This window comes from Hakea prostrata, chromosome 2 (assembly GCF_041222555.1).
Source record: "Hakea prostrata isolate BN-2017 chromosome 2, UWA_Hpros_2, whole genome shotgun sequence".
Lineage (NCBI taxonomy): Eukaryota > Viridiplantae > Streptophyta > Magnoliopsida > Proteales > Proteaceae > Hakea > Hakea prostrata.
In genome coordinates, this window is record NC_142601.1 from 59,461,623 (window position 1) to 59,486,645 (window position 25,023).

The 25,023-nt window shown below is 38.1% G+C and overlaps 1 protein-coding gene across 5 annotated transcripts in view; it reads left to right on the forward strand.

Annotated features, from left to right (window-relative positions):
* LOC149025330 (protein ENHANCED DISEASE RESISTANCE 2-like) overlaps positions 1-25,023 on the forward strand; it is a 115,553-nt gene that overhangs the window by 24,950 nt on the left and 65,580 nt on the right. For 4 of the 5 annotated variants that reach the window (XM_089145554.1, XM_089145553.1, XM_089145555.1 and 1 more), the window contains 4 exons: positions 5,741-5,863; positions 6,091-6,125; positions 14,544-14,644; positions 14,719-14,814. In XM_089145554.1, the coding sequence (XP_089001680.1) occupies positions 5,741-5,863; positions 6,091-6,125; positions 14,544-14,644; positions 14,719-14,814 (355 nt within the window). Of the gene's footprint in view, positions 1-4,297; positions 4,591-4,679; positions 4,750-5,740; positions 5,864-6,090; positions 6,126-14,543; positions 14,645-14,718; positions 14,815-25,023 lie in introns of those variants that run through there. The other variant, XM_089145557.1, reaches the window with a different exon arrangement.

The following is a 25,023-nucleotide window of genomic DNA, read 5'->3' on the forward strand; positions in this document are numbered from 1 at the left end:
TGCTCAAGCCTCCTAAATAGGGCCAGATCATTACAAAGAATCTCATGATTCGGATTTGTAGGGTGGGCTGATGAAGCTCGGGATAGGAACCTCCTGCCTCACACTCTGACTCCTCATAGGGATATGGGAGCTGCCTGTGCCTCCCATACTTGCTAGCTCTCTAGAGTAGAGGACCCACAACCCATAGCCCTTTGCTGCCTCCTTATGTCATCAATCCTTTCCTGCTTCCTACTCATCATCATCGCCCTCCTGATCTGTGTGGACTCTAGGTCAAGGTCACATCCATACTCTCCTAGCTCCTCTGGATCAAAATCCTGCTCTCTTGGCTCTGGAAGATCATCTAGGAATGCATCCTCGAACTCCTCCCTTTGTAATCTCTTCTTTTTCCTTTTTTTGCTTTCCCCCTGCCAAGTATAAAGCCATTGCCTTCTCCACATATGAGGGCACCTCGATGCATCCTATGACATTTTTATCTCCCCAAGCTATATAAACCTTCAACCTAGTGGCCCCACCTCCTCTTATTTGTTTCGTGCAGTAAATTACACTCAGTCTTCTTCCTATTAGCTGTCAGTGGCCTTTTGTGTTGCCAAGCTATGTTTGACATCTTTAAAAGAGAGTGCTTGATACAAGAAATACAGACTAAGTATCTTAAAAAGCTTTACAATATGCTCCAAAAATTACATGTATGCCTCTAATGATAATCTTCTATTTTTAAATATAAAACAAAAATTAATTAGTACTTTTTAATATCTAAATAATTTTAAAAAATAAAATAAAATACACACTAAGTATCTTAAAAAGCTTTAAAACATGCTCCAAAAATTACATACAGGCTTCCATTAACACTCTCCTATTTATAAATTTAAAAAGCAATTAAATTTTTTTTAATATTTAAATATTTTTAAAATTATTTAAATATCTTTCAAATAATAAGAATAGATAAATAACAACAAAAAAATTGATCCAACACCATCACAGCAAAATGGTGTCTTACATACATTAATTTGAAGCTCATACATCTATTATACATATACATTACATAATGTACAAAATTATTTTTAATAACAGAAAAATAAAAAAATAGTAGGAAGAACCAAAAATTAATTTTAACACTACAAATCCATAGATCAACACTCTAGAATAAATATAGTTAAACTTGGAAGCAATCCAACAAGATTTAAGGCATAAACAAAAAAAACAAAAAGACGGAGAAGTCAGTTACTCACCTTGCAAAAATCCACCATTGGCGGACCAAATCTAGTGTTTGAATGAAATAGAGTTCAAAAAATTAGGTGAAATGAGGAATGAAAAAAAAAATTTTTTTTTTTGAAATAGCTCGAAATCTCCATTAGTGAAAGGTCAAAATTTTGGGTTTTTCGTATGAAATAGGTGATTTTATAACCTACCAAAATAGTGTTTCGGCCGAAACATATCGGTACCGAAATTTCGGTACATTTTGGTTGAAACATTTGACTTTAGGGAAATATTTTTAGTTTCATTTCCTTTTCAAATTTATCGAATCAAAATTTTTTCCATGACTATATTACAACACTCCCCCTCAAGTTGGTGCATAATTATTTATCATGCCCAACTTGCCAATGATACTACTGACATCTTGACACTAAGCTTGTTGTAAACACATCGGCCCATTGATTATTTGAGGTAACAAAGGTAATCTGGATTAGACTAGTCTCAGTCTTTTTCTTGATGAAGTGCTTGTTGATCTCTAGATGTTTGGTCCTGTCATGTTGTACCGGATTATGAGCTATGCTGATTTTTTATCCGAATACAGTTGTATAGGCACCTCTAGATTTATCCCAAGCTCCTGAAGAAGCCCCTTCAACCACAATACCTCACAAATGCCTTTAGCCAAAGCCCTAAATTTTGCTTTAGTACTGGATCATGCAAGTCGCAACTATAGCTTATTTCTTGCTTCTCCACGATACCAAGTTGCCTCCTACATACGCACAGTAGCAAGAGGTAGACCTCCTATCATCTGGACATCCTGCTTAGTCTGTATCTGTATATGCCTAAACCTTGAGATGTCTATGAGAAGAAATTAAGATGCCTTTCCGCGGAGTAGCCTTTAAATATATCTAGATCTGATATACAACATCCGGATGTGAAGGATAGGGATCATGCATATTCTAAATGGCAAGACTAATTACAAATGTGATATCTGGTCTAGTGTGTGACAAATAGATCAACTTCCCAACCAACTTTTGATAGCTTCTTTTATCAATTGGTTCTCCTTCTTTTGCCTTCAAGTGTAGATTAGGCTCCACAAGAGTCTCAGCTAGCCTATAGCTTAACATCCCAATCTCTTTTAGTAAATCCAAAGTATACTTCCTTTGAGAGAGACATACACCATTGGTTGAATATGCCAGATCTAACTAGAGGAAACCTAAGTTTGCCCGTATCTTTCATCTCAATTTCAGTCCCCAAAAAAGTCTTCATGGCTGAATTTTTTTTTAACCAAATCAGGAAATAGTTTAGACAAAATGGGTAAAGGGATGTGGTGAAGATGATTATGCCATTGCAATAATGAAAAAAGTGTAGGAGAGGTGGAACTAGAGGCCATAGAAAGAGCTGATGGAGACTTGTACAATAAGTAGAACACCCCTTTTTGTCTATCACTGCCAATCGTATGTGTGTTTCTAGGTCTTGTCTGAAACACACAATGAGAAGGAAAAAAGATTATTTGCAATTCATATCATTAGTAAGGCTTCTGATTGATAAAAGGTTAGCCGAAAATTTAGGAACATGCAAACTAGAAGATAGGGTAAGAGTAGGCAAATAGGTAATGGATCCCTTCCTAGAGGTTGGGGAAAGAGATCCATTAGCTGTTTGAATAGCCAGAGCAAAAGGAATAGATGAATAAGTATGAAACAAGGAGGATGAGCTTGTCATTTGGTCAGTTTCCCCAGAGTCGATTATCTATAAGGGATAAATCGAATTGACACTTTGACAACTGAAAATACCTATGTGGAGTTGTGCATTGGCAAGGGATTCAATGTAGAAGCTACACTTGCATTGGATGTTAGTATTGGAGAGGATACGTCAATTCTGGACATCAACTGACAAAGATGTTTGAATTCTTTTGAGGAAAGAGGTGTTGGAGTACTTAGGGTGTCAGAACTAGCTTGATTTGCAGATGCTTGATTGTTGCGCCTATTTCCATTCCTACCTCCTGCACAAAATTTTTTTGGATATCCATGCAACTTCGAATATTTGTCCTTTGTATGATGCTCTTTTTCACAATATTCACACTTCATTGGAGTGCAAGAATCACCGGAACCGGACTTATTATTGCCAAAACCAGCCACTAATGTAGACCTATCAGATGTCTGAGTGTGTACTATAGCTGTCATTTGACTGTCTTCTGTATCAACCACAACATAGGCTCATTTTTTTAGAAGGAAAAAGGCTCCCAGGAAAGAATATGTGCTCAAATTTGATAATACTCGAGTATTCAATCCTGCTTGAAAATCATACATTTTGAGCTTGTCTTGTCACTTCTAATAAGCAGCCATGTCTGCAACAATGGATGGATTAAAATGGCCGTAGAAGTCAAGGGTCTGATAATAGCCTCGAAGAATATTGTAATATTGAGATGGGGTAAGCTCCTTTTGTTGTAACTGAGGAATCTTCCTTCGGATCTCAAAGCACTGTGCATCATTACCCACTTCAGAATATCTGAATATGTTTCCTTGGCAACTTTCCAAATCGTGGCAGCATTAGGAAGAAGAAGGTAACTCTTTGCTATCCTTGTTTCAATGGAATTAAAGAGAAATCCTATAACTAAAAACTCATCCGATTCTCACTTGTCTTGTTGCGTATCAGGTGAAGAGGGCTTGATAGAAATTCTATGAAGATGGCCAATAAGACTAGGAGCACCAACCGCAAGAGAAACATAATAAGACCACCGAAGATAATTGGTCTCATTAAGCTTGACAGAGGTTATCTGAAGAGGAGAAAAATCACGATCCTGAGAAATAGATGAAACAAGAGGATCCTCAACACTAGATGTACCAAAAGAGGCAGGAATGGGGTCAGCCATCATAGGAACAAATAGATCACTTACTGAAGAAAAATAGGTTTGGTTGGGAGAGGAAGTGCTTACCACAAAAAATAACTCATAAAGGATGCTTTAGGATAAAAAAATTTAGAACATTGGGAGTGGAGAGACGACTTATCTACTACTGCTTCTTCCTCTTTTTTTTTTTCCCCTCTTCTTCTTCTTCTTCTTCTTCTTCTTCTTCTTCTTAAACATAGGTTAGAAGGGCGACTTAGTCCAGGTTGAGTTGCGATGCATTTGGGTGGTCAGACCATGGTTGGGTTTGGGTTTGGTTTATTTATTTATTATCATTATTACTTTGGTTTTGTTTCTGGTTAAGGGGTGTTGGTCAATTCCTAAAACTAAGTTACGATTGTGGTTTGAAAGCAGCAACTGGTTGCTACTGGTTGCAGAACAGTTTCGATGGCTAAAGGATGTTGGCAGGAGAAGAAGGCAATGACTTGTAGAGGTTGATGTTGCAGACGGAAGGACACAATAGTTGCAGAGAGGTGATGGGAAGAAGGAAGAGGAAGGTGAGGTGATGGTTATGGTTAAATTCTAGGGAGAGGTGATGGGTTTTAGACAGTTCGATTGAAGAAATTGAAGGTAGATGGATTTTCAGAAGGTGGCGATGGTGGCGGAAGTCTCAAAAGGTAGAGGCAATGGTGCTGTGATGGACGATGGTGGTTCAGGTTAGTTCCTGCCCCCTTTTTTCCTTCTTCTGTGGTTATTACTTTGTGGTGGGTGGAGCTCAATTGTGAGAGAAGATGAGGAAGGAAATTGTGGAGGTGATGGGGCTTAGTGATATATCAACATTGGCTTTGATACCATGTTGAAATAATTGAATGAATCTGGACTTATGTCAGTGTGGCATAGCAGGCCTTTGTTTATATTAGTTATATGCAAAGAAAGAAACAAATATCCCCGATGTGGGACTATTGGAATAAAACATCCTAATACACAATTCTACCCTTATGAAATGAACTTCTAATACTATTGTATTACAACAAATACATATATAACACAATTTGCATAATTAACATGCCAAACTTATTTTTCATTGTTTAATCTATTATATCTACTAGTAGCCAAACAGTTATTATTATAATTCATAACCTACTATCATAATCAAATTTTCATAAATAGGTCATAAGCATAATATAAATTATGCCAAGCGAGCCTAAGTCCCAACTCTTGTTTTTTCAAACCCCATCGGGTTGGTTCTTTTTGGGGTTGGACTAGAACCATTTGAATTTGTCTGATACTAGACATAGTTGTTAAGGCAACAAGGCAAAGCGAGGCTATAGAGGTCAACGAAAACCAATGTGACACCAAGCAAGCAGCAAGGCAATAGCATGTCGCCTTGACCCAAAAAAGGGCCAGGACGCCGAGACGTCGCCTAGGCAATGCCTTCACAAGTATATTACTACATCACATAATTTGTGGAAATAAGAAGAATGTTTGAGTCTTAGGGTGGCTAAATAAATTCTGAACATCCTTGCACCTAATTTGCATTTCCATGCAATAAGACCACCATACAATGTTTTAGAAGATGCTGCTGCAGCCTGCAGCATAAAGGCCTCCTACATTGTTTGTAGTGTGAGTTTTTCTTTTTGTCTTTGTATAAATATAACAAGAGGGTGGATCTGTGATCTTTTTTTTTTTATCATGTTTTTGCAACAGGTCCAGAAACACTCCTTCGCAAATCCTCGGGTTTGGGGGATTTCAAGTCAGCGAGCTATTTTGAAGGTGATGGTGGGGATGCAATTGAAGCACATGAATGGAAATGTGTCCATACTGTCAATGGTAGTTCTTAGTCTTTGGTGGCTTTTTTGAATCCGTTGTTTATTCACTATTTCATTTGTTTTTGTTGACTATTGAATTCAGTTTTATTGTCACCTCCAATACAAAAAGGTTGTAGCTGGATTTTGTTATAATTTCCGGAAATTTCCAAAAATTAACTCTTTTCTTTTTGCATTTTGTTGGGGGTGCTGGTTTATCACCTTCTAAGTCTACATTTTCCTTTGTTTTAGGTATTAGGATATTTGAAGATGTCGCTGACTCCAAGGTACTGATTGTGTCATATGAATTTCAAGCTCTGTTGCAACATCATGTAGCTTTTATGTCTTGCAGTACTTGTATAATGCAGGAATTTGTTGTCTGTATTAATTTCTTGTTGTTTAGAATGAATTGGAGTTGTCTTCTTGTGATAATATGATTCCCATACATTTAACTGGAGTTGGGGTTTATTAATATTAACTGGAGCTATTCTTCCTACTCCTGTCATTGACGATCAATATTAGGGAAACAGTAACTGACGGATCTTACTTATCTTAGAGTCAACTTGCTGATCAATAGTGTTGCTAATAGAGTGTAGAAAGAAATACTAGAGCCAGGAGCTCTGGATATCTTCTTTAAACTAAATTTAAATCAGAACATAGGATTTTACATTCAAACATACTCTCTTTACACACACGCACACACACACATAGGAAATGCTAGAGCCAGGAGCTCTGGATATCTTATTTAAACTAAATTTAAGTCAGAACATAGGATTTTACATTCACATACTCTCTTTTATTCCCGGTTCAGTACACAAACACACGATGGGGAATATAAGATTTATATATATATATATATATATATATATATATATATATATATATATATATATATATATATATAAGACGAAAATGTTTCATTCATAGATCCTGATGGGGAATTTGTATTTTTACAATGGTAATCATATTCTGAGTAGGAAAAGAAAAATAGGACAGAGAATGACAAGGAAACAAATAAAAAACTAAAAAAGACTATAAAATAAATCAAGTAAACAACTATGATGTAGATGGCTGCTTTGTAGGTGGCTGCTTTGGTTGTTGTTTTATCTAATGATGTTAAAGTCCCCACCAATACCCCTGGGGATATCAGGGGAGGCAGAGGAGATGGCTCTGATATCATCCCAGAGAGGAGAACAATCGGTGGCACGGTTGAAACCGTAGATGACGGAAAAGAGAAAGGGAGTGGAGAGGTTATCTAGGATACTAAGATGCATGAGCTGAGGAGATGACCTAAGAAGGGAGATTTGGAATCTCGAGGGGTCCCAAAGAATCCATATACGACCATTGATAGAGGGAGAAGAGTTTGAGATAAAAGACCAAGAGGGGGCAATAGACCAAGCAATCCGATGGGCATTATCCATTTGGACATGAGTCTCAATAAGAGCACAAAAGGAAACTTTAGCTACTTTGGTGGTGTTTCTAACATCAGCTTGTTTTGCAAGGGAGTTGAGCCCCTTGGCATTCTAAATGAAGAAATCAAACATTATAAACAATGGGGGAGGGGCAACAATTTCGCTATTGGGGATGGGGAAGGGGGAAGGGAAAAGAAGGGGGTTCTCACACAAGGGGGAGTTGAGAGGTGAGGGGGTTTCAAAGATATCAGGTTCAATGGATGAGTTAGAGGTAGGGGATAAAAGCTCTGGAAGGGTACTGTGGTTAAGGGGAAAGTTGAGGATGTAATGGTTAGATGGGGAATTGGTGTCAAGGGTGGTGAGAAGGGTGGTTTTGAAGATTGGGCTATGGGATGAGGGGTTTTTGGGTGAGGAGCATAGGTTAAAAGTGTTGATATTGGGTTGGGTTTTAGGGAAGTTGGTGGTGGGCTTGGTTGTGGGGGAAAAGATTTGGGTATGAAGGGCATCAGGCACGAGGTTATGGAGGTTGGATCGATGGGGAGTGGGTTGGTTTAAGGGGATAGTAGTTGAGATGCGGGCTTTGGAGGGAATTGTAAGAGATTTGGTGGGTTTGGAATGTTTAGAAGGCCCAAGAGGGTTGGAAGTGGAAGGCCCATTGATGGTTAGAGTTTCAGCCTAAAGGAGTTGGGCTTAGGTATGGGTTTGGGGGTTGGGTTATAAGAAGTGGGCTTGGGCTTATGAGGGTGAGGTTTGGGTTGAAGGTTAGTGGATAAGATAGAGGGGAGGGGTAAAAGGGTAATAGCAGATAGAGGGTGATGGGGTAAAATGGGTTCGATGACGGTGGGGTCTGCAGAGCTATGGTTTTGAAGCTTCAGGGTTACGGTAGCCATTGCAGAGGCAATAAACGAGGGAGAGGCAATGAGAATGGTAGGGAGATTGGGTAAAGTTCTAGATCTTACCGTTTCCATTTATCGACCAGAGGCTAGTGAAGTGTTAGAGGCTTTAGGAGCCACAATCACGTTAGAAGAGCTTTTCGATTCGTTGACGGTGCTAGAGGAACCTTTCAGAGAGGTAGGAATCAGGTCCGTGCTTGCAAAGTTGCAGGTGTTGGTAGCTTTCGAGACATCTATCAAGTTCTGGCCTTCTGGGTAGAAGAGTTAATTGCCGGCGGAGAGAGGATCGATTTTCTTCTATTTCTCCGGTAAGTATTTGCAAGGAGCTTCTTCTGGTCTCCAATTCTGCCAGCAGCGGTGGTAGTGGTAGCAAGTGGAGTGCTTTTTAGAACAATGACTCTTTCAAGGAAGTCGATTGTTGTTTGAGGGGGCTTGTCGACCTGGGCCATCTACTTGATTGGAGAGTGGACGATGTTTGGTAGAGTTGCAGAGAGAGGCTAATACTCTTCACTTTGTTTATGGATGTCATACCTTGCAGGGGCTTGAGCAAACGATGAACAAGAAGTTTCTTGACCGAATGATGAATAGAGGTTGCACCAGAGTGGAACCTAGTCATAAGCAATTATTTTATCGTATTTCAACCATTATCGTTGGCTATTGAGATAGTCGTAGGTAGATGCTAAGAAGCTGAGGGTTTGCAAGTCATTGCGAAGGGGGATGCCAAGAGCAGAGCCAATAAGACTGAGGCAGTCACAATTCCATAATTCAAAAGGGAGACCTAGGAGATTGATCCACAGGGGAGTAGAGTTGAATTTGACCCTGCGGAGAGGAGAGGATGGTGACCAAGGTTTAATGAAGATTGACTCGCGATCACGATATCTGGATTTAGTAGGTGACTTGGAAAACCTGTGAAGGGAATTTCCGAAAGTTTCATTGATTTTTTGATTGATTGAAGTGATTCTTACTGATTTGACTCTCAGACGAAGCAATCTGGGACTTGCCCACGGACCAGGGAGAATCATCCAGAGCTCGGGATTGGCAGCTCGGAGAAGAGAAATTGAACAAGAAGATACTAGACTCTAGCAGGTAAGTGTCCATGAGTCTGATAGCTTTCCATTGCCTGGCTAGAGATGATTTTATTATGTTGAGGGGAGGGATGGGGCCAAGGAATTGGCCAATCAGATTTCCATCGGTCGATACCTGAGGCAGTGGAGGTTGAGAGGCAGTGAGCAATAAGGGAAGGGTTGAATGATGCAGGTGGAACGAAGGAAAGGTTTAGGTTGTTCACAGGGGGAATTTTCTCGGTGAAAAGGGAATTCCAAGGCTTTTAGGTGGGGTTTGGTGGTTCAGGGGAGGAGAGAGGAGGTGCAGGGGGCATCAGTGATTGGGAAGACATGAATCTCAGGTCGCACAAATGCGGTGTTATTTTTTTATCAAAACCTAACACAACGTGGTGTTATTCATTTGCACATGCCTAGCTATATGCAGTCAAAATTAGATAATGTATTTCACAAATTTGAACATGGGATACACAAGAGAACTTTGAAACTTTCATTAAAATGCAAGAAAAAATATTAAGTAGTCAAATCTCAGTTACAAATTCCAAATTGCAATTACAACCCCTTGAAATTCTTGAAATTTTACTGCAATTTCTGAAATACCGAAATTTTGTCAAAATTCAGTGAACTGACTCAATTTCATTTTGGCCCCTATTTTCTCTAGGATAGGTTGAGACAAGTGAAATTTCGAGATCTTGCTGAAAATTTTTACATTGCTAAGGATTGAAACCCTAATTATTTTTGCTTATTGTGGAATCAATCTACATATACTCAGCCACACCTTTCTTCACTATTCATGTAAGAAAGATTGATGCCTACCCACTTTTTCTCCATTTATTTGTTTTCATCTTAGAGACCTCGCATACATAAGGATCCATCTATAGCCCACATACAACATTTGAATCAATCTACATATACTCGTGGTTTGAATCCCTCTCAGGTCTTTGGGTCAATCTCAACAAGTCAACCATTTTTCTCTTTGGTGTCTTTGATCATCTCCAAGACTCTTTTCTCCAGCTCTCGGGATTCAAGCCCGGCTCCTTCCCTGTGGTTTACCTTGGTCTCCCACTCATCCCCGATAGACTCACTTGTCACCATTGCCTCCCTATGCTTGGAGAATGGTCCTGATCCACTATGTGCTTCAGTCCACCTATCTCTATTGGTGTGGGATCTTCTCCATCCTCAAATCCACCATCCACGCAATGGAATCCTTATTATGTGCCTTCCTTTGGGAAGGGTAGGACTCCACGTGTTTCATTCGCCCGATCGGTTGGTCTTCCATTTGCCGCCCTAACTCTGAAGGTGGCCTGGGAATCCGCCGGATCACTGATGTTAACCTTGCGTGCCTCCTCAAGCTCATTTGGAGAATTGCCTCAAAGCATGATTCTATCTGGGTTAGGTGGGTCTACTCTTTTCATCTCCGGTCTAACTCCCTCTGGACTGTTTCTATGCCCTCCAATCCTTAATGGGTTTGGAGGAAAATTCTCCTGCTCCGGCCCTGTGCCCATCTCGGGTGTCTCCACCTCCATCTCCATCTCCTCTGGCTCCTCCTCCTTCTGGCTTAATCCGTGGCATCCGATGGGCATTCTGTGTAACTACTTTGGTTTCCATACCATCTATGACCACCCGTATCCCCAAATCCACCCCTTTGTCAAACTTCATCTCAAATGGGTCTTGGATTCCTTCCCCCCTCCCCATTCTCACACAGGTTTGGGAATCTCTTCCCCCTATCACCAGCTCCACTAGAGACCTCATCATCTGGCTCCCTTCCCCCTCCAAATCCTTCACCACTTCATCAGTCTGGAATCTTCTCATACCCCATAATCCCAAACCCCCTTGGCCCCCATTGGTTTGGTTCAAAGGTTACATTCCCCGTCATTCCCTTACCCTTTGGAGAGCCCTCAACCAAGCCCTTCCCACCCAATCCTTCCTTATTAGCCGCCACATCCCTGCTAACCCAAATTGCATCATCTGCTAGAATGGCTTGGAGAACCTTGAGCACCTTTTCTTTTCTTGCCCCTTCTCTAGATTTATCTGGGGAAAAACCATAGCCTCCATTTGGCCCCATTCGAGGCAATCCTATGGATTCTTTCGAGATTGGTCTTGGATTTTGAGAAACTTTTGAGGCTCTTCCATCTGCGATCGGATTGGTAAGCTAGTGTTCTGTGCCTTGATCCATCACCTTTGGTGGGAGCGCAATCTTCGAAGATGGACCTCCAAATCCTGATCAATAGATAGGATTTGAATGCCATCTATTTTGATGTATCTTCTAGGTTGTTAGATTTGCCCCATTCCCCTATTGATGATACCCCAAGGAACAGGCTTATTGTTGTCTCCTGGGGCCTAAGCTCTTCTTTTCGGTCTCCTATTTAGAGACCTTGTTCTCCTTTTCCAGTTTTAATATATTTATTTAATCATCCAAAAAAAAACATTTGGACCCTTCCAAATTCAACCTTCAACACTTCCGTATCGTAATAACATCTAGTCTATCTTGCAGGTTCATCTAATTCCAATTAAAATCCCATTGTTTCCTAGGCTCATTCAATTAGGTCCTAAACTTTAGGAGGTGTCAAACACCTTCATATTCCAAATTTTCCTTCATTTAGCATTACCCTAAAGCACAGTTATCAAAATGTTGCCTAAGTGTCATTTTAGGAGGCCTAAGATGGGCCTGCTTTTTGTGTATGCAAGAGAAAGGTAAGTGTTAATGCAACCTAAAGGGGGTGAATATGTTGTAACTAGTGGATTGGCCTAATTTTTCGGTTTAATTGCAAATTCAAGACTAATTATGAATTAAATGAAAGTAAACAATTGCAATCAACCACAACGCAAGGATTTTATAGTGGTTTGATTTTACAAGTCTTCTACTACTCTCTTGGCCTAAAGTGAGTGTTCTATTAGTGATTTTCTCTTTGAATACGGTGGGTAGAGAATCAAAACCTTACAATCTATGTTCAATAGGGCAAGAGTGTTCTATTAGTGATTTTCTCTTTGAATACGGTGGGTAGAGAATCAAAACCTTACAATCTATGTTCAATAGGGCAAGAGCACCCTTTCTACAATCTTTGTTTCAATAAGGCAATAACACTATTTACACAATCTTTGTTTACAGTAGGGCAAGAGCACCCCTATTCAATTCTAATCAGCGTAGAATTGAATTAACAAGTTAAAAGAGATGAAAAGATATTACCAAACAAAGGGTGTGACACTTTACCCCTTATGTGAGTGTTTTGCAATGAGAATGGTATGCTCAAATGAAGATGATATGCACTACCAATGGATCACAAAAGCCTTCAATCTCCTCAAGCGTGGCTCTAGTGAGCTTGCTTAACCCCTTGGTATGTTCTTTAAGAATTAAAGTGAATGGGAGGCAATAACAAGTTAATCTTTGACAAATTTGAGAGCTTGAGAGTGGTGGGAGAGCAATTATTCAATTAGCAAGGTAGAGACTCTCAAATGGGGGTAGTTGGGCTTATAAAGAAGGCATTCAATAGCTTTACCCAAATCTCCAATGGCTAGAATTAACAGTCAAATTTTAGCCCATACGATGATGCGCCTTTTGATTAGGTAGAGCCCCGTTACTTAAAAAATAGCCATTAAGAAATAGCTGTTGGGCTACATTAACCCAGACAGAGTCCATTTGAGCCTTTGTGATTGTATATGATTCATATACAATCATAGGGCGCACCATCTAGCACTTTATCTACTCAAATAGTTTGCTGTCTAGGACCAGACGGTGAGCCGTCTGGAGTCTAGTGGAATTCTTGGGGATTTAACTCCTCCTAGCCAACCCTATGTCCACACACACTCTCCTAACATGTCCTAGGTTAATCTAATGACATGATGCACATGATGTGATGCAAATGAGTGCAATTTACATTTGTATGTGGAATGAGGTGTCCAAGGCTAGTTTGCTAAGTCATCTTGATTGAGCTTGAGTTGATTTTCATTGATGTTCTTGAGTCTTCTTGTACTTCATTCTTTATGGTCATCTTGACTTAGACTTCATGTCCATCTTGGCTTGGCTTGGCCTCGACTTGGATTTTGCCTTGCCTTGACTTGGGCTTGGGCATCTGGTGTTGAGTTGGATTTGGTCCACTTGCTCATATATTGAACTAGACACACACAACTCAATATAGCCAGTTGTCCTTTATGTTTGTTATCATCAAATTTAATGGAGGCTGATGTGGCAATGCTAGCATGCCATTTTCCCAACAGTAAGCTTTGTGTCTCTAGGTGATCCCTAGGGAATGCTTTGTATGTCATATTGTCATATGATGCCTTATGAGCTGAGAAGTTGCTTTTTTTTGACATTTTTGTATTTAGATTTCATTTTTTTGGTTTTTTTTTTTGGGGTAAATGATCAAAATTTATTCCAGAACATTGCATACTATTTGTGGTTAACTTTGTTACCATGAAATGAGAAGCATGGGATCATCATAAGATTAAAATAGGTCAAATGAGGGCTGTGGTCTTCTATAGAATACTTTCATATTTATATAAATCTTCTTCATCTTTTTATTATGTTATATTGCTATTGTATTATGATGAGATGAACTTATGTATGTCTTTATTTTTTTATTTTTTAGTATTTTGTTGATAATCTTGCATTATTATGAGTTTACGACTCCTTAAGATTTTGTTTAGCTTACAAGTAGAATTGCATAAATTTTAATATGCTATTTATGCCATGTAAAATAATCCTATAAAAAAATGTACAGTAGAATGCTTCTTTCACCAAGGCTAAGCCGCCTAATCACCATTGTACTTAGGGGAGCACTCAAATTCTGTGGTTGCTTTGCCGCTTTGATAACTATGCCCCAAGAGCTGCAAATCCGAGTTATGAAACCCTAAATCCAGCCCCTTTCTTTTGATTTTTGGATTCTCCAATAAGCCTAAATGTCAGACATAAAGTGTAACCCATCTGACCATTAGAACCCTTCCCGAATTTGAATCATATACATCTTATACCTAGCCCTTACTTGATACAAGTTACAGCCTCATCTTGCCATCATAAACCCTAAATGAGACCCTTTGCTAGCTGTTCATGTCCTCTTTCCTTACTGTAATCGCTTCTTGCCTATCAAAAAACCAAAAACATTTAGTTGATCATGAGTCTTTTATAGGGCCGGCTACTGATGTATGCTTTATAGTATATGCTGCACCCCAGTCTATTATAATATTTTCATGTATGAGTTACAGGGTGTCAATCTTTAGTTATTTTCATAGATATTAAATAATTGTTTTTGGACTAATGTTTCTCTTTGGGCATTGCCACTAACATTCATTTTAAGTTATAAATTCATATATTTATGTTTTAAGTTTTTTCCCGTTACATGTAGATTGGTAAAGATGTCCTCCTGAAGGCTGTTGGTGTTGTTGATGCAAGTGTTGACACAGTATTTGAAGTATTCCTATGCCTTGATCGACGTCGGAGATATGAGTAAGTTGATCAGACTTTGTACTCCCTGCAATATAAATTTACAATCTGAATTCTTCTAAAAATGGTTTATGCAGGTGGGACACATTGACTAGTGACTTAGAACTTGTGGATTCTATAAATGGGCACTATGATGTTGTCTATGGTACATTTGTCCCTAACCACTTGGCTCGGTAAGTTTGTTTGTTATTATATTGGCTGCAGACTAGTTGACATTTAACTGTCCATTACATACCTGTAGTTTCGAAGTATTAATTTTTTCATTGTGATGTTTGTGGACGAATTTACTGTGAAAACTTATGTTGCAATTATTGGGACTGCCAGCTTGATTCTTTGGTGATTCTTGGTTTTGTAATTCTAAAAGAAGAAAGGGAGGAAGAAGGTATCAAAGTGTGGACTTTTGACATGGGTGCCTGAGGGCTGAGAACCCTTTTTTTGTTTGGTTGATGGGTTTTTTGTTGGGAGGAGAAGAATACCTATCAGGATTAGCGCTAACGCTAGCTAGCACTGATCCCAAGGGAGATTCTTAGTATCCTTTCCTTCTTCTTCTCTCCTTAACGCTAGCTAGCACTGATCCTGAGGGGGATTCTTAGTATCCTTTCCTTCTTTCTCTCCTTCTAGTTGGGGTGTTTAACTCTTTTTTTTTTTTTTTTTTTTTTTTTGGGTTTTTTTTTTTTGGTGGCCCTTTCTCCCTTGTACTCTGATTTTATTACTACTTTATCCCCTCTACTTTTTTAAATTGCTAATCCAACCTTTAACTTTGTCTAAAATTACTAATGCCCCCTTCCGTTAAGCTCAGTTAGTTTACTGATGATGTGGCATCTATATATTTTTTCAAAACCCAAAAATAACCCTACAATTATCTCTTTACTTATTTACTTCTTTGCAAGTTATAATACTATCCTTAATTAACTATGGAGAAAAATTAACTTTAAATTAATTTTTCTTTTCTAAAAAGAAACTACCTAATAAAGAAAATACTTGATTTTTCTTCTCTAAAAAGAATTCGCCGAATAAAGGAAATATGTGATTAAATAAAACTTAAATAGAAACTAAAATATTAGAAAAATCAAATGTAATTCAACGTTGAAAATTGAAAATCTCCTAATATATGCTAACCATTGTACAAAGTGTGTGGTCCCACCAAAGCCAAAATTTATTGTAAAATATAAGATTTTAAGGATATAATTGACATTCAATATAGTTTCTAAAAATGAAGGTAATGTCATATTTTTTAACTTATTAATTTTAATGAAGGGCAAAATAGACATTACATATTTGATGTTAACAACCACTTAACACCGTTAGAAGTGAGGGGGGCAACAGTAATTTCATAAAGAAAGAGGTTTGATTAGTAATAAAACCAAAGTACAAGGGGGCAATAGTAATTATCCCTTTTTCTTTTCCTTTTAGGTTTTGTTTTCCCTTTTTTTTTTTGTTTTTTTTTTCCCCTTGGGGGGAGGGGAAAAAAATTAATTTTTTTGGGTTTTTTTTTTAAAAATGTTTGTTGTGGGGGGGGAAATTTTTTTGTTTGTTGTTTTCTCCACACATCAAACACTTTCTCTTTTTTGTTTTTTTTTTTTTTTTTTTGTTGTTGGTGTTTTTTTTTTTTTTTTTTTATGTTTTCTTTTTGAACTGAAAGGGTAGCATTGGGAGAAATCGATGGATTAGTTGCAGCCTTTTGCTTCCCCATTACGACTTAACAAATCAAGGACATGGAAATCAGATTCTGCCCCATTACTTGCTCTCCTCAATACCCGAACAAACAATCCAACAGTGAATGATCAATCTTCGTCTTTGGAGCTTCAAACCTGGTCAGATCTGAGTATTCCTTCTTTATCTCAAAGTGCACAGCTGAGAAGCAATAAGATAAGTATTTTTCAGATGTTCTTCATAAATTTGTTTCAGTGGACTGTGAATTCAACCTGGTTCTGATCTTAAGATAAATTTCTGGACTGCAAATCTGATCCAGTTATACCCATGTAATGTTGAGTTTTATAAATGTGGTTTAAGATGATCAGTCTGAGGGAAAGAATGACTATCAGCTCCTTGGTACTCCACTTACAATCCTAGATGGAACAAATTAACCTAATGTGGTCAAGATCAGCCTTTATTACCATCACTGGCCGTAGACTTCTGGGCTGTATTATCGGCACCGTGATCTGCCTCATGATTTATGGCTCGTACATGACTCTGTAGTGGTGGCCTTCTTTTATTCGGTCTATGAAACTTGGTTTGTGTCAAACCTTTCTTTTGTTGGACATTGTTGCTAATATTTCGACTGCTGCCTAAAAGACCTATACTATGGTTGGAAACAGGGCTTAAATTTATGACATCCTCAATCAAGTCTATGACACCAAACAAAGGGAGGTGTATTAGAACACTCACAGGGCATTATGGCAGAAGATTGACCACTACTACACGTCTCAACCAACCAATACAAATGATATTGCAGCCTATCATGGACACCTACATGAAACTCCATTGTATGATTTCTTGACTGTCTCAATGTAGAATATGATCCCATGACAGTTCTCAATCGTGATCCTTTTCCCACTCTGGAGGAGTCATATGCCTTTGTGCATAGAAGATTGTTGCCATAAAGCTAAGCTTCCTCCCTCTATACCAGTTTAGCTCTTCAGACTCAGACTGGGTTTCATATAGATGCTAATAAGGATGTTATTAAGTGTGAATGTTCTGGTAAACATGGCATACAAAATCAAACCATTGGAAATTGCACGAGAAGCCTACAGTTTTTTAGGCAAAAAAAGGGCAGGTTGTGGAAAGAATGGAGGAAAGCCTTAGGCTGATCAAACTGAAGCTGATCCTATTCCCTCTACTGACACTGTCTCCAGTCGCTACTGACAATTTGCAAGCTCTCCAATGTCTACTATGAGCTGCCCCAACTACCTCCGCTTCATCTTCATCTACCCTGCTACCTCTGGTCATCATCAAGCGCACCCAGGCATTTTTACCCTTCATATTTGCGCCACTATTGTATCTTATTCGTGGATTATAGAATCCATGGCTGCAAACCATATGACTGGTTCTTCCATTCAGTTCTGTTAGTATACCCCTCTGTCTGGGAAGAAGACATTCTATGTGGAAATGATCTTTTTCCTCTATTTTTGGGAAAGGTTCCATTCACTATTCCTCAAATCTTTAGTCTTACATGTTCCCTCCTTTTTTGCTGACCTACTGTCTATTGATAGCCTTCCTAGGATTTAAATTGCAAAGTTACCTTTTTCCTTCCCATTGTATTGTTTAGAATTTGGTAATAGACAGGACGATTTGAAATGGTAAGTTGCAAGATGGTCTCTATTTGCTTAATTGTATACCACCCGCCTGCTGCCTCAACGTTTTCACCAACACCCCAGATTCATTTGACTACATCTAATGTTCAGCTTCGCCACCAGACTTGGTCATCCTACTGTCAAGACAACTTTCCCTTTTTTCACATTTGTTTTAGCATTGTAATAAAGACGAGCTACTATGTGAGGCATGTATTTTTGGCAAGCAGACATACTCTAGTTAGTTTCCTTTTAATAAAAGGAGCAACTTTCCTTTTGAGTTAATACATGCCAATATATGGGGTCCCACTCGTTTTATCTCTATTTCTTGTAATTGCTAGGTTGTTAAATTTATTGATTGTCACACTTGTGTCACTTGGGTGTTCTTGATGCGTGGTAAAAGTGAAGTCTTTCACTGTTTTCAACTATTTCATAAGATGATTCACACCCAGTTTGATGGCAAGATCAAAGCTTTCCACATTGACAATGACTAGGACTCTATGGTGCATCTCTTTAGGCATACTTGGTGGTCTTCATCGTACTAGCTGTGTTGATACTCCTGTCCAGAATGGAGTGGCCGAAAAGGAAGAACCGACACCTATTGGATATTGCCTATGCTCTCATGTTTTCTTAACATGTTCCTTCTTAGTATTGGAGCTATTGGGTCCTTACTGCTGCCTATCTGATTATCTATATTTCATTCTGCATGCTTAGTTTTAAAGCAGTTGGAGCTGTCCTTGGTACAGGTCCCTTTTTTGTTTCCCTTAGGGTGTTCAATTGTGTATACCATGTTCCGAATCATTCCTCTTATAACAAGCTTGATCGACAGAGCATTTGCCATATATTTGTGGTTTATCCTCTTTCCTGAAATTGCTACCATTGCTATCATCCTCCAACAGGCAAGTTCTCTGTTTCCATGGATGTCATCTTTTATGAGTCATTATCCTACTTTAGCTTGACCCCTTTTTAGGGGGAGAGCACTTCTGGTGTAGATGTGTCTATATTTGATTTCACTGGCTTGGATATTAATCCAACAATTTCAGGTTAGGGGGAGCAGCCACCCATGTAGGCACTAGAAGCCCTAACTAGGGGGGAATAACCACTTGTGCTGAGTGAGGGGAGCAACCATCTATACTGAATAACAAGTGGCAACCTCTTATTGAAGGTCCCCTGAAGACATTTTTGCACATTTCACACATATCAACAAGAGACCACTACCATAACACCTTCAACATTACAAGAATCCTCTCCAGAATTAGAGCCTCAATCTACTCCTGCTCTTCCATACAGTAAGGATCCTTCTCTTGAGATACCTATGACCCTGTAAAAGGTTGTTAGGAAATGTACTTACACCATATCTCATGTAGTGTCTCTTGATTCTCTTTCACGTTTGTGGGAGTATTCTGTCTCCGCTTTCTTCTAGACCTATTCCATAGAGTGGCAGTAGACTTACACAAGATCCAAAGTGAAAGGCAGTAATGTTGGAAGAGATGGAAGCATTAACGGATCTTGGGAGCTTATTGTTCTTTTTTTGGGTAAGAGACCTGTTGAATGCAGATTGGTGTTTGTAGTAAAATAGAATATTGATGGATCTGTAGTTTGATACAAAGCTAGACTTGTTGCCAAAGGATTCACTCAAAACTTCCGGAATCAACTATCAAGTGACATTTGCACCAGTTGCTAAATTGTACATAGTTCGAGTGATGTGTCTTGAACTTGGGATGGGATTTACTACAACTAGGTCTAAAGAATGCCTTCTTACAAGGAGAATTGGAAGAGGAAGTCTATATGGAGATTCCCGCTGGTTTCTTGATGACTAAACATCTAGGGAAAGGATGCAAACTCCAACGTGCATTATATGGGAAGAAACAATCCCCTCGAGAGTGATTTGGAATATTTCACAGGGCTATGCTGCAAGCTCCTTGTCCTTTGACATTTGGCCTTATCAGCTATTTCTTGGGTGATAATGGATGGGACTAGCATCTTCTTTTGGCTGGACCCTTGGCACCCCTTGGGATCCTGTAACATCTCCTGGGTCCTAAAGGGGGTCTGCTTGTCTAGTCATCCTCAAAGTTACCCCTCTTCACTTTTCATCTCCAATGGGAACTAGTCCCTCTCAGTCCCCTACTTCAGCCCCCATTTGGACTTCTCTCCCCTTCCCCACTTTGATGAATTAGTTTAGATTCCCTCTCGAGAGGGATTCTTCTGTACCTCTTCTTCTTGAACTTCACCTGCTCCCCTTTTCCCATGGTCCCTTGAGCCAACCTCATCTAGTTCAAAGGCCACATTCCTCACCAATCCTGCACCTTATGGAGAGCCCTCTCAAATTGCCTCCACACTCCTTAGAATTGCTTGCTTAGATGATATATATTTTTTTCTGGCTCTGTAACTTCCCATTTCTGTTTCTTAGTTAGATTTGGATAGTGCTTGGTGCGACCTTGTATTCAAAATGAAGAGAGGGGAGGGAGATACTTCGTTCCGAACAAGGAAGAAATTTCGACCGAAATAGGAATTTCGACCTTGCAAAAGGCCGAAATTTCGATCGAAACTTGACACTTTTTCTGAAAATTGGAACTTCAATTTCGGCCTCATATGGACTCAAAATGATTTGGATTCTTGTATACTACCTATTTCAAGCATAATAAACACAATGGAACTAGTATTTTGTAAAAAACAAAACTATTGAAAATTTATCATTCAAGTATACTAACAAATGACTGGTTCCGACAAGTGCAAACTGTATTGCATACATGCATAGAATCAACAACATACATGAATTGTTTGATAGAATGGTTACATATACAACAAGTCAACAAAATAAAATGACCGACTAGATCAAGTGATGGTGTCTCAAATATATAAAGCTAAAGCCTATATATCATATATACATAAAATAAAAATACATAATTTTAGAAAATAATTATTAAAATAAAAAAATAAAAAAATGGTAGCAAATAATAAAAAGATAAGTTTAACAAAACACAATTATAGATCATAGTCCTAGGCTAAACATATATTAATTTCAAGGCAATACAAGATCATTTAAGGCATGAACAAAACAAAAATAAAAAAAGGGGAAGTTTGGAAGCTGTTGGGTGTGGCTCATGCTTCACATTCTATTGTTGCTGGAGTTTCCTTTGTAGCTGTTGTGGCTTAGGAGGTGTTTGGAGGCAAAAAATGAGCAAAAGTGGTGTTTGAAGGCAAAGAAGTAGTGAAAATTAGGTGAAAATGGGATAGAAATCAACAAAAACTAAGGAAAAACAAGTTGGAATGCTGATATGTCGAAATTTTGGTCGAAATGGTCGAAATCTCCGAAATTTCGGTCGAAATTTGACACTTTTCCGAAATAATTGAAATTTTGTTTCGTTTTTTAAAAATGCAGACATTTCGACTGAAATTTTCGACAATTTCGGTCGAATTTTCTTCTATGGTTCCGAAGGAATGGTGTATGGGGTGGGTGTTAGAGGTTTGAACTTCTAACTTCAAGATAATGGAAGGAATACAAAAGTCCTGCCGTGAGCAGAACCATTTGATGCGGCATGTTGCCTGTACGGAAGGCTTGGACTAATTTTTTATAAGAAGTGGAGATGAGGGAGGAGGGTTTTAACAAGCTCTCTTACAAACTAAAGCGCATTTACCATTTTGTCCTCGTAATCCATGCTTAGTATCACATGTATTTTAAACTTAATCGCAAAAACAGCTAAAAGTGGTTTTCACCTAAAACAAAAACAGGTCCTGACCTATTTTCAGTTTTAGTGTTTTTTTAGTCTATTTTGAATAGAAATTGGCTTTATAATTGACACCAAACACAAGCAAAAATTATTTTATAGTTCCTAAAAAAAAAAAAAATCATACCAAAAACATTCATAGACTCTTTTTTTTTTTTTGGGGGGGGGGGTTGGATTCTTTCTCAATTGTCTTTTTTTTTTTTCTTTCTTTCCCTTTAGGATAGACTCTATTTATTCAGGATTTCTATTCTCAGTTTATAATGTATCCCCTACTTCTATCATCTAATCTCCTATTTAGCCTTTCACATGTCCTGTTAGATAGGACTCCCAACTCCTATTAAATAGGAATGCTCACTCACCTAACTCATATTTAATTGCAATCCTCACTTTTTATATTCTGTTCCCTATTTATTCAACTATTTATCCTTTATACAAGTCTTATTACATAGGTCTTCCCAACTCCTTTTAAATAAGACTGCTCACATTTGCCAAACTCCTATTAAATAGCAATCACCACGTTTTGTATTCTTTCCCCTTTTTTTTCTTTCTATTTATCCTATTTGTTTATTAAAACCAGAAAAAATAATTAAAATATCTATCTTATTATAATGCTTGTTAGACATGAACGTTGGACCTCTTAATAAAATGGTCCAAGACGTAACCAGTAGGTTAGATACTTGCATGTTTGCTAATTTCACAATTAATATCTAAATACAAGGATCAACATATGCCTTATAAAATGTCTTAGGCTTTCTTTGGTATGGTTTAAGTTTATGATTATTTCACTTATAAGTTATAAGCATAAATAAATGACTTTGGTATGATTTATGACCAGGTTTCTCATTAAAATAAATCGATTTAAACATAAAGTCATGAATAGATCAAGAGTTGTTTATGATTTATTACCATAAGCTGTTAATTTTTATTTATGCAGGTACCATTAATGAATATGTGCAGAATTACTACTTAAGTTGGGGTGAAAATGTAAAGTTACTAAAAATTAGAACAAAACCTTTTCTTTGTCTAACCTCCACATTGCTCCTATCTCCACTTTAACAATATTTAGGAATATTAGAACCCCCCCAAAACCAATAAAAGCTAGCCAAAATAAAAACTAAAGCCAATATATATTTTATAAAGTAATCAAAAACCAAACTGATGATTCATAATATATTATCCACCTAATGGTACCAAACCTATTTATTGTTATATAATATATTATGTCTAGTAGTAATTCTGTGAATGTTATTTATCACTCATAAACTATTATCCTAATTGATTATTCATAAATAAGTCATTAATATAAACATAAACTATGCCAAAAGCCTTAGATGTTTTTTCTATTTCAGTTCAAATTAGTTATCATGTGTTAGGATGCCTATTGTGTTGGAAATTCTAATGAAGTTGTAATCTTATATTATTTATACTCCTTTTGAGGGATAAATGAAGTGCATTAGGATTTGGAATTATTGATATTTGTTTAGAAGTTGTTGCTTCTATTTCGTACTGGGCTGGGCTGGTTCTCAAGAGGGGTTGGATCCCACTTGGCTGGCTATCCACTTCCAGCTCTTGGTGCATACGTGTTTCAAGTTGTGTCTCCAAGTTTTGACTGTAATTAGTCCTGTACCTCATTTACGAAGCCTGTTGCTATTGGTAAGTGAACAATCCCCATCCCCATTTCTTTTACCCATTTTGAAGCTCAAGTATCATTGTATATTTGATCCATCAAGTGATTCCATCAGATCTAAGACCTGTCCACCCGCCTCTACTTGAGCATTATTTCATTGAGGCATACTTACATCATCATCTACATCGTAACCCCATTGCTGCTACTAAAACTACCTCCATGAGAGTCCATAACTGCCTCCACTGAAGCAGAATCTGCAACTCAGAATAACTTTTGTTTTATCCATCCAAACCACACCTCCTTTGGAGGAAATCTTCAGCACCATGTCCCCTCTGTTCCTTTAAAATTTCAGCCCCATCGGAACCCTAGAAGGCCATTTACATTAGATCCCTAAATTCCCTTAACTAACCATATTTTTTTAGGAGTTGTTCACCTATTTATCTCATAATTTTTGGAGCCTGGAGTTACTTCTACCCCAAGTTCTTGGCAACTTGGTCCTCATTCAATTGCGGCTACATTAGGGGAATGGGGTTCGTATGGTTGGGGATGGGGAGTAGGTCGGAACTAAGGGGGGTATTGCTTGCAAGGGGATCTTGCACTTGGCCAAGTCACGGCTGAGGACTTTGCAAAAAAGAGAACAAGGGGGTGTGCATCCATAGAGTTTGAAGTTTGAATTTGTCTGTTTGATCGTGTCGCTAACCAATTAAAAATAAAATCCTATACTAATCTAGCAAGCAGAAAGTACGGGGTCGAACTATGGGGAACTAAAAGGCTAAGTTACTAAGATTGAATTTAACAAAACTAAATTTAAACTAAATCTATTAACTAATGTAAAACGTTAACTGTGAATATGTGAAGATCTTTGGGATTTCGAATCCCCAATGCTTTTCCCTAACCGATATACTCTACACTTCAAAGTAAATTAAGGATGGTTTTCCTAGATATGCCCTATCTTCGCAAGACTATCGTCCTTCGCGGAAGCTTGGCACGCTTAGTTCGCTGAGCTATAGAACATCTTTGGCCAAACTCAAACACAATCAACTAGAAGAGATAGAACAATCAAATTAATGAAATAAGCATGGTTCACCTACATCCCAAAGAAAAGGAACTAGCTACTCATTATCACAAAGTTCATAAGAAAAATAAAGATGAAACATAGGGAGAGAGAGAGAGAGATGTGGTCTTCTTCTTCAGCAATGAGAGAGATCAGAGCCGCATTTGCCATCTTCCCTTCTTCTTTGTGGCTGGCTTCTCTTTTATGTCTCCCGCACACAATGAATCCCTTCTCTTTACCCGTAGATTCGACCTTTATTCTTTCGGAATTTGGAAAAACTCAAAACTGGAAAGTTGTAGATATTTTCAATATCGTTCCATAGCATCTTGAATCATCGAAATCCAAGCTCATACGAGAGAGATATGCCCAAAATACTGAAGGTAGGTCTGTTTACCCGATTTTCAGATTTATTACCAATTTTGTTCCTTAGACCTCCATCTATTTCCAATTTGGCTAAGATCTCACTTTTCATGATTTCTTGAGCAGCAAGATTGAATGCCATGATTTAAAATCCACCAATATCTAATATATTTGCCAACTTTACTCCATATTATCTCTAATATCCAAAATCTCCTTATTCCTGAAAAATATACAAAAATACTCAATTAGATCTCTTTAATTAAATAAGTATGGGGAATTAAATCAAATAAATAATGGTAAATGCATGCTTATCACTTTTCGAG